At 38.2% G+C, this 13,929-nt stretch overlaps 1 protein-coding gene across 1 annotated transcript; it reads right to left on the bottom strand.

Annotated features, from left to right (window-relative positions):
* Window positions 1-210: 210 nt before the first annotated feature.
* Window positions 211-12,079, bottom strand: LOC143984072 (matrix metalloproteinase-18-like). The gene is made up of 10 exons (XM_077484381.1): window positions 11,920-12,079; window positions 8,257-8,498; window positions 6,325-6,473; window positions 6,109-6,234; window positions 5,746-5,907; window positions 5,520-5,634; window positions 3,167-3,300; window positions 2,809-2,968; window positions 2,396-2,499; window positions 211-451 (listed from the first exon to the last, which is right to left on the bottom strand). The coding sequence occupies exons 1-10, from the start codon at window positions 12,019-12,021 to the stop codon at window positions 312-314; spliced, it is 1,434 nt and encodes a 477-aa protein (XP_077340507.1). The 5' UTR covers window positions 12,022-12,079; the 3' UTR covers window positions 211-311.
* Between the last annotated feature and the right edge of the window lie 1,850 nt (window positions 12,080-13,929).

Raw genomic sequence — 13,929 nt, 5'->3', positions numbered from 1 at the left:
TCCAATCAATAAAGAATGAATTAAAAACTACTGACTTGCATTTTCAGCAAACCTCAAGTGCAAAAAAAAATCTATGTTTCCTCGTGTATGCTTGTTATATTTCTTTTAAATTGAACTGGAGTTTTGTAGTATAGTCAGTTTAAGTGAAAATTGTGTTCATTTATGAATTTTTTTACCCCAGGTTTTATAATAAAGAATAAAAAGTTGTACTTATATTAAACAAAATTTATTTGAAAAACAAATAATACAAAAAATATAATATATCAGTTAAATATGTAAATGTAAATATGAAAAAGTCTTGTACATATTATTTATTTTATCAGAGCTTTCTTTGGGCTGATTTTTGCATTTCCACACTTCAGCCAGCTGTTGCTCTTCAGTAAACGGGTGACTCTCTTTTTAGAGGTGCTGAATTCATACTGATGGTGACCAACAAAGAAATAAAGAAGTCCTAAAAAGAAGAACATGTATTTTTTTATTTGTGTTTTTTGTCCTCTTTTAAAATTAATTTCATATTGTTTGCTCATATCAGTCTCGATTTGGCATTTACATAGGCTTAAGGACGCTCTGCCTGCCTCATGTGACTGCACTAAACTAATCAACATGCACTAGTTTTAACTCATGGGAGGAAGTGGATGAGAGTAGCATGCTCGAACACTAAAGCTACCCATAGACAGACTAGAATTTGGCTTGTTCAGCAAGGAGCGGCCGATCCATGTATTGGCACTGTTGATCTACCAATCAACCTATGTACAACTGCCCTGCTGGAAAATCTCCTTTTAATCAGTGCTGCAGACTAAAGCCTGAAATGTTGATCAGTGTATTGTGACAGCATGGAAGTCTCCCTGCTGTCAGAATACAATGACACAGTGGGAGGTGTGTAGAATGTGTAGATGAGGGAATCAAGTCTTTTTTATTTTTTTCTGTTCGACCTGATGGTCGAATGAAAAAAACAAAAGACTCATCTATGGCCATTTAGCCAAAAGTAGAGGTTAGTCTTTTTCATTACTAACAGTTAAATGGAGCAGAGGTGCGTATGTGCTGCTGGTGGATCATTAAAATATAAAGATCAGCCATAACATTATGACCACACACCTAATATTGAGTATGACCCCCTTTTGCTAAAACAGCCCTGACCCGTTGAGGCATGGACACCAAGGTAACATCCACATTAATGGAGGTTTCCCAGCAGAACATTGCCCAAAGCATCACACTGCCTCTGCCAACTTGCCTTCTTATACTGCATCCTGGTTCCATCCCTTGCCCAGGTAAGTGACGCACATGCACCCCGCCATTCACATGATGTAAAAGAAAACGTGATTCATCAGACCAGGCCACCTTCTTCCTTTGCTCTGTAGGACAGTTCTAGTGTTCATGTGACCATTGTAGAAGCTTTTGGCTGTGGATGCGGGTCACTATGGGCTTCACAGCCCCATACACAACAAACTGCACTGCCCATTTTTTTCAGCTTTCACCACATCAACTTCATGAACAACATGTTCACTTACTGCCTAATGTATCCCACCAATTTTCAGATGCGGTTGTAACTAGATGTTCACAGAAAAAAATAAAAAAGACTTGATTCCCTCATCTACACATTCTACACACCTCCCACTGTGTCATTGTATAACCTAATGGTGGTCATAATGTTATGGCTTATCGGTGTACGTGTAAAACCTGTCAATGAACCTATTTGTTACTCTATTTGTTCACTTTTGAAAAAATCATGTTGATTCTGACAGAAGCTTGTAACTTTGTAGCTTTACCTGAAGCAGTCATCTATGCACAAAATATATCTGTGAACTACAAAACACCCCCCAATAGTATGGAGAGAAGGAATATTTTGCAGTCCTAACACACTTCCTCTACTAGAGTGACAACACTGTTCCAATATAACTACTCTACAGTGAGTTGTCAGCACAGGAAGCGAGTTACTGGCAAGATAACCAGGTGAAAATAAAGGAAAACATGCCTGATAAAAGAAATGTCACCCAGTCAGCATATCTAAGGACTGGTAATTTGTAATGTATTATCTTTTTTTCTTGAGTTTAAATAAACTTTAAAAAGAACCTGGTGCTAGTATGAGTTAATTTTAAAGTACACCTAGAAGACAAAACCCATTATTCTTCTTAAAAGGAAATAATTATACACAATGCCACAAATCTTTTTGACTTCCTCCCAGAGTTTTTTTTTACTTTGAGCTACTTTAACACACTGAGTAAATATCCCTCAAAAACCTTAATATAAAACTGTACTTTATCAATTTTTCTTCCTGCTATGGAAAATAGGTTTAGGAATATATGTTTATATATGTTTAGGAAACTATGTTAATTTCATTGCTCTGACTTGTAAGGGGTCCCTAATTAAAATACACAGTTTTACTTTATTTACTTACTATCCTTTTGGAATGCAGCTTGAACCTTAGTTCCAACACCAGGGAAGCCTTCAATTATTTTCTGAGGTGTTACAGAATCCATCATCTGTTTTTTTTCATCAAAACTGCCAGAAAAATAAAGGCAAAATTTACATGAAACCATTCTTCAACATTTTTTGTGATTTTTTGTGAAAGTATTCTTTATTAAAGATCCTCAAATATGAAAATGTATTTGTTCACAATGCTTATACATGCAGAGGTGAATGAGTTTCTGCTGTGCTTTTACTGTTTGTTCAGAATATGTAATTACTTTAGAATTTATAAAGATCTAGGCACAGGTTAACTTTAAATGTTATATCATTTTATTTGATCTATACCAAGCAGCACCAATTAAAATGCCTCAATGATTTTAGATACATAAACTCTGGTCTTACCTCCAGAATTTGTCATCTACAAAGAAGTAGGTCTTTTCTGTGTTTTCATCATGGACTGCAGCGTCAATTCTCCTAACGGTTCTGGGAAAGTGCAAGTCATAGATGCTTTTGGGTGAATCCTTTGTGACTTGATAACCCTTGATAACCCAATAATTAGCACCTAAATTTAAAAGAAATAATATTGGGTTGATTAAAACATAACCTAACCCTTTTATTATAAAAAAAAAATTAATAAATTCCAGAATGTGCTTTGCCATACACTGTATCCGACAGGGACACAAAAAAGGCATTATGTACTAATAATAGGATAGATTATACTATCTCCACAAAATTTCACAGACAAATAGGAAGTACACACCTTTAAAGATAAGAAGTTGGTCCTTTTGTTTGTACTCATAAGCAGCTTGAATATGATTTGGAAGGGCAGGCCAAAATGTTTTGATTAAATGACGCTCAGCCTTTGAATTCTGAGAAATCTGGCGCCAAAAAGTTCTAGAAAATACAGAGTGGTTAAAATATAAATGTAAGTCATAGGAGACTACTGCAGGAACATAATCCTGTTACATTTGACTTAATTCTTCACTATTTTTTGTAACATGTTTACAAAGGTCATTAGAATGTAGCCTTACATTGTTCCCTCTATTTCAAACTAACGATGCTGTTATTTTTTTTTTAAATCTTTTTCTTTTCAGCCCTTTGAGTTGTGACCATGTGCTCACAGTTTAAACCAGTGGCCAAGTGGCAAAAGCTATCTGACATATCATTGAATTTATGAAATATGTGAGCTGTCCATTGCACTTTTTCATCTAATGCTGCATACACACAACCAGACTTTCCAGCAGACTAAGTCCGACAGAATCATTCCGTCCGATAGTCTGATCGTGTGTGGCATAGTCCGATTGTTTTTCTTTAAAAAAATCAGACGGACCTAGAAATATTTCAAATCTGTCCAACAGACTTATCAGGAAAACCATTAGTCTGTATGCTGCTCCGACGGATCAATTACAACGCAAGGGCAGCTATTGGCTACTGATCTTTTTTTTCTAGTCCCATTGCACGTTGTCATGTTCAAAATGAATGGGCTTTCGAACTGACTTTTGTCCGTTCGTGTGTGGGCAAGCCATTCGTTCAGAAGTCCGTCTAAACGCCGTCGAAAGTCCGTCAGGAAGACCTGGTCGTGTGTACGTGGCATCAGGGATACTAGGGAGTAACTCAACCTTTTCAACATAGAGGAACCATTGAAATAACCCTTCAGTCTCAGGAAACCACTGCTAAAAATTACTATATCTACAACTCATGATACATTAGTGTGATGGCTAATCGGAAGAGTGCTCCTTATATGTGTGGTCATTGGCAAGGATTACCCCCTTACAAAAAAGAAAAAAAGATCAACGGTTCCACCCCCCTAATCCATGCACCCGACCCCTAATCTACATGCAGGAAACAGATGCATGGATTCCAATGTTTTTTGTTTTTTATGCACATGATTAGAGCTTGGGGCTCTAATTGACTTCAAAAAAGGGTGGGTTCGAGGCAAAGAGCACTGCACCCCGAGCCCACCAAGTTGTGTGACAAAAGTAAATGAATATTCGCTATTATCTTCCTGCTTCTCCTCCCAGCAAATCTGGAAGTGGGATGAACACGATTGGGCGAGAGTAGAATCGATCATTTTGGCTGGGCAAGGGGGGGGATGTACAGGGAGATCTGGAACTTGGGAGATGGCCACCCAGAGAAATCTCTCAGTGTTCTGCATCAGCGGCAATTGAGAGCCCGACCGCGTGAGTACCACCCACGGGGGGTCAGGTGGTCAAGTGGTTTGTTTGATGCCTACTCCCAGCTGGAGCACTAGCCGCCACTGGGAGTCAGTGGGAACTTATCTGAGAAGCAGAAATTGCCCATTGCTCAGGGAATCCCTTGCAACCTCTGGAACTCTCCGTGGAACCCTGGTTGAGAAACTCTGGAGTAGATATTTTGTAACATTTAGCTGAATGTCATTTGCCACGACAATCTCATTCTACATACACACTCTGTTTTTGATTCTTGTATTTCACAAACCAATTTTGTAGTTTGTAATTGTAATTTGATGTCTTTAATGGTCATCTCTGTATACGAGTATCTAAATAGCTTCCCCGCTCAGTGACTGATTAGATAAATTTACTTATCCTTATAAAGAATTAACTTTCATACAGGTCATACTCAACCCATAGGCTCACAGTGAGACAAAGAAGCAGCATAGAACAGTCACAGTGTGTTACTACTAAGCAGGAAGCACAAAATAAGCAAATATGGCTGCATCCATTTAAATATATCACTATTTACAAGCAATAAACATAAATGTGTTGTTCTCAGACCAACACAGACTGGTCACATTAAAGAAAATAGAGTTAAGAATACCAGCAGTACTGAAATTTCCACATGAAAAAGCAAGTTGCTTGGCTACCATACTGGCCTTCTGGCTTTGATACTGTAAGTCACCGATCTGGAACTCATATGCAGATAAAGGCCAGGGGTGTACAAAATATTTCAGTCAGTGGTTGAACATTACAGCCAGGCAATTAACATTTTTAGAAATAAATCAGTAGTGGCAGCCAGGTGTACTTTAGGCTCATTGCACTCTCATATATAGTATAGTAAAAAAAATGTAAAACTACATAAAATTCTCATTAAAGTAAAAAAAAAAAAACAGAAATGAATTTAAGGTTAAAGCTTACTTGTTGGTAAAGAATAACATCTCTCCCCGCAGAGTTGTCACAGCATCAAAAGTGATTGGCTCACAGGAAGAAGGAATGCTTGGTGGTTGTGTAACTACTGGGACTTCTCTGGTTCCTGTAATAAAGTACCAAGGTTAAATGGTATGGCACAGCAACCTTTTCTATAAATTTTACAGTCACCCATTCACTTCCTAATAGAGTCTTGTAGTAATGTTCTGTCGCTTACCATAGAGTGACTGAATTCCTCTAATGTCATCATCGGGTAGGTGGAATTCACTGGGTTCAGTGAAGTGGTAGGTCGGGTACATGAGAGCACTTGGATCGTTAGAGTGTGAGAGACCCAAGGAATGGCCAAATTCATGAGCAGCCACAAGGAACAAGTTATAACCTTAAATTAAATAAAAAAATTAGAATGGGCACTGTTAATGAATGTATTATAGCTGTAACATATCTAAGTAGTGGGCACCATGCAACAGATTTAGTTATCATACTCCTAATGCAAGAAAAACATTTTTTCATTATATAACTATAATCTTGCAGCAATTATACATATTTTTGAAATTACTGGACACTGAAAAAAAAACCTCACCTTTAGATCCGCTAGTCCATGTTTCATCTTCATCAAAATGAGCATCTCCTCCGATTCCAGTTCCTGGGGCAAAAGCATGTGCCAGAGTTCCATGCTGACCATCAAATGGATAGAAGTCATTGTGCGCTGTAAAGAAAAAATAAAATATAAAATGCATCTCTCTGTGTGTTATAAAGGTTCAGTCTGATATGTTATAACATTGATGTATGAACATACCTTGTGCTGCAAATGAGATCTCAATATCAGCAACACTGTTGTAAATTCGAGTAAAGGTCAAGGGGGTCACATTTGTCCAAACCTGAAAAGCTCTCTGTATAGCTGCATCCACTTCGGCAACGGTCATGTCCGGTGTGTAATTCACTATTCTGAGCAAAGAAATAAGTTTGTTCTATTATTTCAAATTCTTTGTAAAGGGACATTGCCATAGAACCACCCATTGTCCTATTTGGACTATATATGTATATATGTAGGATTGATATGGTCATATATATATATATATATATACCGTATATACTCGAGTATAAGCCGAGATTTTCAGCCTCTTTTTTGAGGCTGAAAGTGCCCCCCTCGGCTTATACTCGAGTCATCGCTGTCTGCCCGCTCGATCAGCGTGTCGAGCAGACAGACAGCGGCCATTCTATTCAAAAGCCGCGCCTCCGGCTCCGCCTTCGCCTGTGATAGGCGGAACACTGAATTTCCCAGCAGCCTGTGTTCCGCCTATCACGGACATCGTATCATCCTCGTACTACGGACGAGGATGATACGACGTCTGTGATAGGCGGAACACAGGCTGCTGGGAAATTCAGTGTTCCGCCTATCACAGGCGAAGGCGGCGGCGCAGCTTTTGAACTTTACAATGGCCGCCGACGAAGAGGGCACGGGACGGAGGCAAGGGAAGGCACGGCACGGGACGGGACGGCGGCGGCAAGGCACGGCACGACACGGGACGGATGCAAGGAGGCAAGTCACGGCACGGGACGGAGGCAAGGAGGCAAGGCACGGGACGGAGGCTCGGGACAAAGGTAGGCTGGACACACACACACACACACACACACACACACACACACACACACACACACACACACACGGATGGAGACACACACAGGGATGGATGGATGGATGGATGGAGACACACACACACACAGGGATGGATGGATGGATGGATGGAGACACACACACACAGGGATGGATGGATGGATGGATGGAGACACACACACACAGGGATGGATGGATGGATGGACACACACACACACAGGGATGGATGGACGGACACACAGGGATGGACGGACACACAGGGATGGACGGACACACAGGGATGGACGGACACACAGGGATGGACGGACACACACACAGGGATGGACAGGCATGTCTCACCCTCGGCTTATACACGAGTCAATAAGTTTGCCAGTTTTTTTGGGGGTAAATTGGGGGCCTCGGCTTATATTCGGGTCGGCCTATACTCGAGTATATACGGTATATATATATATATATATATATATATATATACCTCTTATTCATCCACACATCCTCCATTCACAGAGCACCTTTCATATTGCTGGAAGCTATAGCATACCTTCTTTGAATGGAGGAGGGGAGCGGAAAGAGCAAACATAATCAGCACACTTGACAAGCGCCTATGATGGGTCCAGCTGCTCATATAAAGCCACGCAGTACGTACGTTTTCTGCTGCGGTGGTAATGACGATTTAAACGTGTCCACCAGCATAAGGGACACTTCACATTTAAGTGTAAGTACTGTTCCTTGTGCTGATTTCAAGAAACATACTAAATAAACTAAAGCTTTAAGGGAGGGGAACTTTATTTTCTAGACATATCTCATCAAAAAATCTAACTCCATTAGAAGATTTTTCCTCCACTCCTGTTCAGATGATATCTATAATATTTTTAATTTCCCACCACTTTCCTTACTGGTGGCAGTGGGCATCAAGAAAAACAGAGAGAGTGAATCTCCACAGCAGTGAAAGACAGTCATAAAAATACCTGACACTAATACTGAATCTCCCCTTCCCAATTATAAACAAAAAGGTTTTGGCCTGAGATACAATTATGAACTAAGCATTACTGATCTTATCTCGTAATTTTCTGTCATATTGTTCAGAACCCTTACCCTAATTAAATTTTTTTTTACCTGTATGTCAGTACTCTTGTCTTCCATCCTGAGTTTCCTGGGAATACACTGTATTCACCCACATCAACAAATCCACACCTGGGTTGCTGCATCATTTCCATAGTGTCTAAGTCAAGAGTTCCGGTCACCTTCAAACCAAAGGACTCCTGCATCTGGCGAATCTTCTCTGTAAACTGACTATTTTTCTTTCTGGACTGGCGCCCCCCATCTGTTTTAAGGTTGTAGTATTTTTTCAAATACTCCTGTAGAGGTATAAAAAAATATCTCTGTTGTAAATTTTTATTTTTATAAAGGGGTTCAGGAGGGAATATGGTAAAAGTATGGATAAAAAGGAATGTCAATAACCACTTGCCGACCAGCCACCGTCATTATACTGTGGCAGGTCGGCATGTTTCCGCAAGCCGGCATAGATGTACGTCTGCTCCTTTAAGCGGGATAGCAGGAGCGCGCATTCACCCGCCGCACTGCGTGGGTGCCGATGCTCATGACTGCTGGCCACAAGCAGTCGCGGGCATGAGAGGCAGAACAGGGATGTGTGTGTGTAAACACACACATCCCTGTTCTGTCCTGAGAGGAGTTGTAGATCGTGAGTTCCTAATAGTTAGGAACCACAATCTGTCATCCCCTCTAGTCAGTCCCCTCCTCCTACAGTTATAACACACAATAGGGAACACATTTAACCCCTTGATCGCCCCCTAGTGTTAACCCCTCCCCTGCCAGTGACATTTATACAGTAATCAGTGCATTTTTATAGTACTGATCACTGTATAATTGTCAATCAGCGCAAAGATGTGTCAGAAGTGTCCAATGTGTCCGCCATAATGTTGCAGTCACGATAAAAATTGCAGATCGCTGCCATTACTAGTAAAAATAATTTTAAAAATGCCATAAATCTATTGTCTATTTTGTAGACGCCATAACTTTTGCGCAAACCAATCACTATACGCGTATTGTGATTTTGTTTTACCAGAAATATGTAGAAGAATACATATCGGCCTAAACGGAGGAAAACATTATTTTTTTGATAAAAAATGTGGGATATTTATTATAGAAAAAAGTAAAAGATATTGTGCTTTTTTCAAAATTATCGTTCTTTTGTTTATAGCGCAATAAATAAAAATGCAGAGGCGATCAAATACCACCAAAAGAAAGCTCTATTTGTGGGAAAAAAAGGACGTCAATTTTGTTTAGGTACAGCGTTACACGACCATGCAATTGTCAGTTAAAGCGACGCAGTGCTGAATAGCAAAAAACAGTCCGGTCATTGAGCAGCCAAATATTCCGGGGCTGAAGTGGTTAAAGTGGTTGTAAACCCTTTACAACCACTTTAAACTACAGACAAGCCTATAATTAGTCTTACCTGTAGCTGCACCAGATATTTCCTAAACCTGCACGGTTTAGGAGAAATCCCTGTATTTGCATGTGCCAACGTCATCAGCACATGCGTACTTAAGCCAACTGAAGCAATGGCATGTATGTGCCGTTGCTTCAGTTGTACTGTGCCATTCCCGGCGGCTCCCAGGCACATGCACGGGATTGACGTCATCACGGTTCCGGTCAATCACAGCGCCGGAGCCGCGATACCCAGAAGTCCCCCGGGGAGATGTCGGCTGCTGAAGTGGTGAAGAAGGACCGCTGCGGGGGCTTCAATTTTAAGTAAGTAATTCATAATGAGCTAGTATGCTATGGAGATTAGCTCATAATGCCTTTATCTTGCAGGTTTTTTTTTTTGGATATTTTAAAACGGGTTTAGAACTACTTTAAAGAATAATCCAACATTGTGCAAAAGTTGTTGTAATGTAAATGACAGTGATCTATTCACCGCCAGTGAATGTTAAGTGAAAGTCATATTCAATGCTTTATAAATATGTCCCCTCCTTGTGTAATTTTTAATGTTATTGTAATTGTTGACCTAAATCATTGATTTTCAGGTGTGCTGTGGGAGTTTTAAAAAATATTTTAAAATTGCTAGAGTTTTGAAACCTTGAACATATCGAAAAATTTAATGGCAAATCAATGTTGCAAAAGTAAAAAAACGCAATCTCTGTCAGTCTGTCAATCATTGGGTCCTTTCGTAATTCGCAACTTGTGCAGGATCTCGGAAGAACTCGATCTCTCTGCAAATGTACCTGATCCATTACAGTTAGGGAGACGGCCACCAAACTATTTACTAGGTAGTAATATACATCTACTTAACCACACAGAATTTTTCCTACGGTACCCCAAACGTGCTTTAGAGATTGTGACTTACTTGTTCCATTCTCCCATATATTCTGGGAATGTGATAAAGTCTCACAAATAGGGAATCAGTTAAGTAACTTTGCAACATCGATATCAGGTTCTCAAATAAATCTCACACTTCATAACTGTTTATTATTCGCTAAGATCAAAGGACTGTCTAAACCTCATATGAGACTGTTCACACCATATGTTTAGCAATTCATTGGCTCATAGCCTATCACCGGAAATCTCCCTCAATTCCGATAAATCAATTAAAAACAAGAATTGTTCCATTAACCAGATGGAAAAAATCTTTCACTTATTATACAACTCTATACAATTTTATAATAAAAAATGGAACACTTGGTTCTCACATGGAGATGGATTGTTCAGAAATGCAAACAATTGAATAGCGATGTTAGTTCAAATTTATATTTCTATTTTATTTATTTATTTTTTCATCATATTCTTTGCACTATTGTACAGGCATTTATTTGTACAATACCTTGATAGATTGTATCAATATATTTACCACTTGTCTATTTTTCAATAATTTTATAATTATTATAACGGAATAACCTTTATATGTTAATTTTACTGTGATTGAAACCTTGCATTGTATCAATTTAACCTCAATAAAAAAAAGTTTGTAAACAAAAAAGAACTTGATCGCTCTAATTATATTATAATAATACTATATATTATTAATATATCATATATATAATAATATATTATTTTAATGGAGACCCTTCCATTCCAATGTTGATGCTTAGAAATAAAATTTGTTCATTGTTTAGCGATGGAGAAATACTTAATCAAGCCTGGAACTCTGAAGGAGAAACTGTAAGATGAAAAGCAAGGAAACAAGAGAAAGTCCAAAGAAGATTACAACCGCGTCAATCTGATTTGTTCTCGAAAGCAGGAACATCCTTCACGTTAAATTTAAAATGAATTTAATTTTAAAATGAAATATACATGTAAAAATAAATACATTTTTTACCACAGAAATTGTTGAGTCTTTTCACGTGAACATTTTTTGATATTTTAGGTGCACCCTAAGGCAAAAAAGTTTGAGAAACACTGACCTAAATCAATAAATCTCCATTGGCTTATTGTGTTATAATAGGCCTCTATGAGTAAAATTTCAAACACATGGAGAGTCAGAGTTGTCTGATAGATGTTCACTAAAAGAAGGTTACAGGAAGGTGCAACCACTATACAGCATTACCCAACGCGACGCATAGACTGTGATCATAATAATGTCATAATAATAATAATATTTAAAAAAGTAAAAAGTATGATTTGCCCCATTCAGGTATTTCATTATAAGAAATACGAAAAAAACAAGGTTTTTAAAACAAGATTTACATTAGGTTAATTACTTTCATATGAATATTAAAAAAAAAAACAGATTAGGCTATAGTTTCCCTTTAATATACTCACTTCAGCAAACTTGGCATTCTTTTCACTGTCCTGTGAAGTTTCAGCTGGAAAAGCGAAGCAGTATGTTACTGAAAGTAGTAAGACGAGAAGCAAGCTCTTCATTTCTGGAAGTCTTAAGATCTCTTAGGGTTCTCAAAAGTGTCCCCGGGCTGTCCTTTTATACCATTACCTGGATACCTGAGCCAGTCTGCAGACGGTGACTCACCATTTAAAACTTCCACCAATCACAGCAAAAAAAACAAAAAAAAAACAACAAAAAAAAAAAAATGTAATTTTCTGACAAGTTAGAACAAAGTGCAAACTATGTAAAGCCCACTCTTGTGCAACATTTTTTCTTCATACATGATAAATGATTGGGAAGAAGGTATGAAGGTATCAAAATGGACATGGTGGTTAATTTGTTATCATTTTTACATACATTATACAAACAGAATTAAATGAATTATGAAAAAAAAAAGAATTCTAAATAACAATAATAATAATATATACAAGTATGCTTTAAATGTTGTTAATAATGCAAATACAACTATTACTACTAACAATAATACTAATAATAACAACATTAATAATTATTATTGTATTGTATACACTTTTCTTTTATCTTTTTCAAAGGATAGAATGATGTAAAAAATCTGAATCAGAAAATTATGTTTTACAGACAAAAATTGTCCTCTGTTAAAACCTCCACACTCCTCTTCTGCTAATATTGCACTTTCATACCCTCCGTACTCTTCTACAAATACTGACCAGTGCCAAGTCCTCCACACTCATGTCTTGCACATATTACATGCTATTACAATGCCCCTTCCGCATTTCTCTCCTGCCCCGCACATACTGACCGATGTCATACCCTCCCTTACTAGTATATACAAGTACATGGCGCTAAAAAAGAAAACAACAATCTACCATAATTTTCACAATGAAAAATAATAATAACACAGTGCTCAATATATAGACTTGAAAGCATAAACAATGCTATAGGTCAATTACATGTATGCATCAAGGATCAATAAAAATACTGTAGATATTACAGAGCAAATGTGGGGACTGGGCAAAGCAGGAGGGGGGGGGGGGGGGGGGAGAAGGGGCGACAGAGCGGGGAGGGAAAAAAAGAAAGGATTTTTTCTCCCAAAAACACACAGTCCACAAACACGGCAGCCGTCTGATGGAAACTGAAACCAGGTTCCCGATTGCACTGTAGAAGATAAAATAGAACAAGAGGCTCCTCTGGGTGTAGACTGTATAAAACTTTCTTTAATGTAGATAGTAATAGTAAAACTCACATTGTAGTGATGAAAATCAGGCTGTGTATTAATCCCATACAATGGAGGGGCAGAGAAGCCTCAGTATAGTAATTCCTGGAAGCTGTAACGTTCTGACAGGTTGTTCTCCAGCCAATCACGGCAGAGCTGGTGTCTATTCCGGCCGGCAGCAGAGAGGAGCGTCCATCCGAGGCATGGAACGCAAACAAGGCTTCAGGCGAGGGGAGATGATGTCACCGGGCATGCAACACGTTTCCTGAGCTGGCAGAGCCATGGATAGAGAGACGGCTGCACTCCTTTGTCAAGCTGACCGTTCGAGACCATAGTGAAAGAATAAATAGCGGGGGCGGAAGGAGGGGCCAGAGGGGAGGAGAATACATATATAAGGGATGGAAAAAACTAATTATACTGAACCAATTCATAAGGAGGAAACAATAAATGAATAGACAATGAAATGACATGAGCTGCAGTATATGGAAATACTTAAAGAACTTTAAGAAGAAATGTTAATAAAAATACTAAAACATATACATACAAAAATATATATATAAAATAATTAATTAATAATGTAAAGATAATATATATATATATATATATATATATATATATATATATATATATATATATATATATATATAAATACATGGATACAAAATAATAAATAAATTATGAATACATGAATGGTAAGTAGCTGATAAGCAGCAAGTGTCATATATATTAAAGCGGGATTCCACCCTAAAGTGGAACC

The sequence above is a fragment of the Lithobates pipiens genome, unplaced genomic scaffold (genome assembly GCF_037356315.1).
Source record: "Lithobates pipiens isolate NorthernLeopardFrog02 unplaced genomic scaffold, aLitPip1_a1.2 Scaffold_16, whole genome shotgun sequence".
Taxonomy (NCBI): Eukaryota; Metazoa; Chordata; class Amphibia; order Anura; family Ranidae; genus Lithobates; species Lithobates pipiens.
Note: the sequence above shows the minus strand (reverse complement) of the source record. Positions and strands in the feature narration are given on the sequence as shown.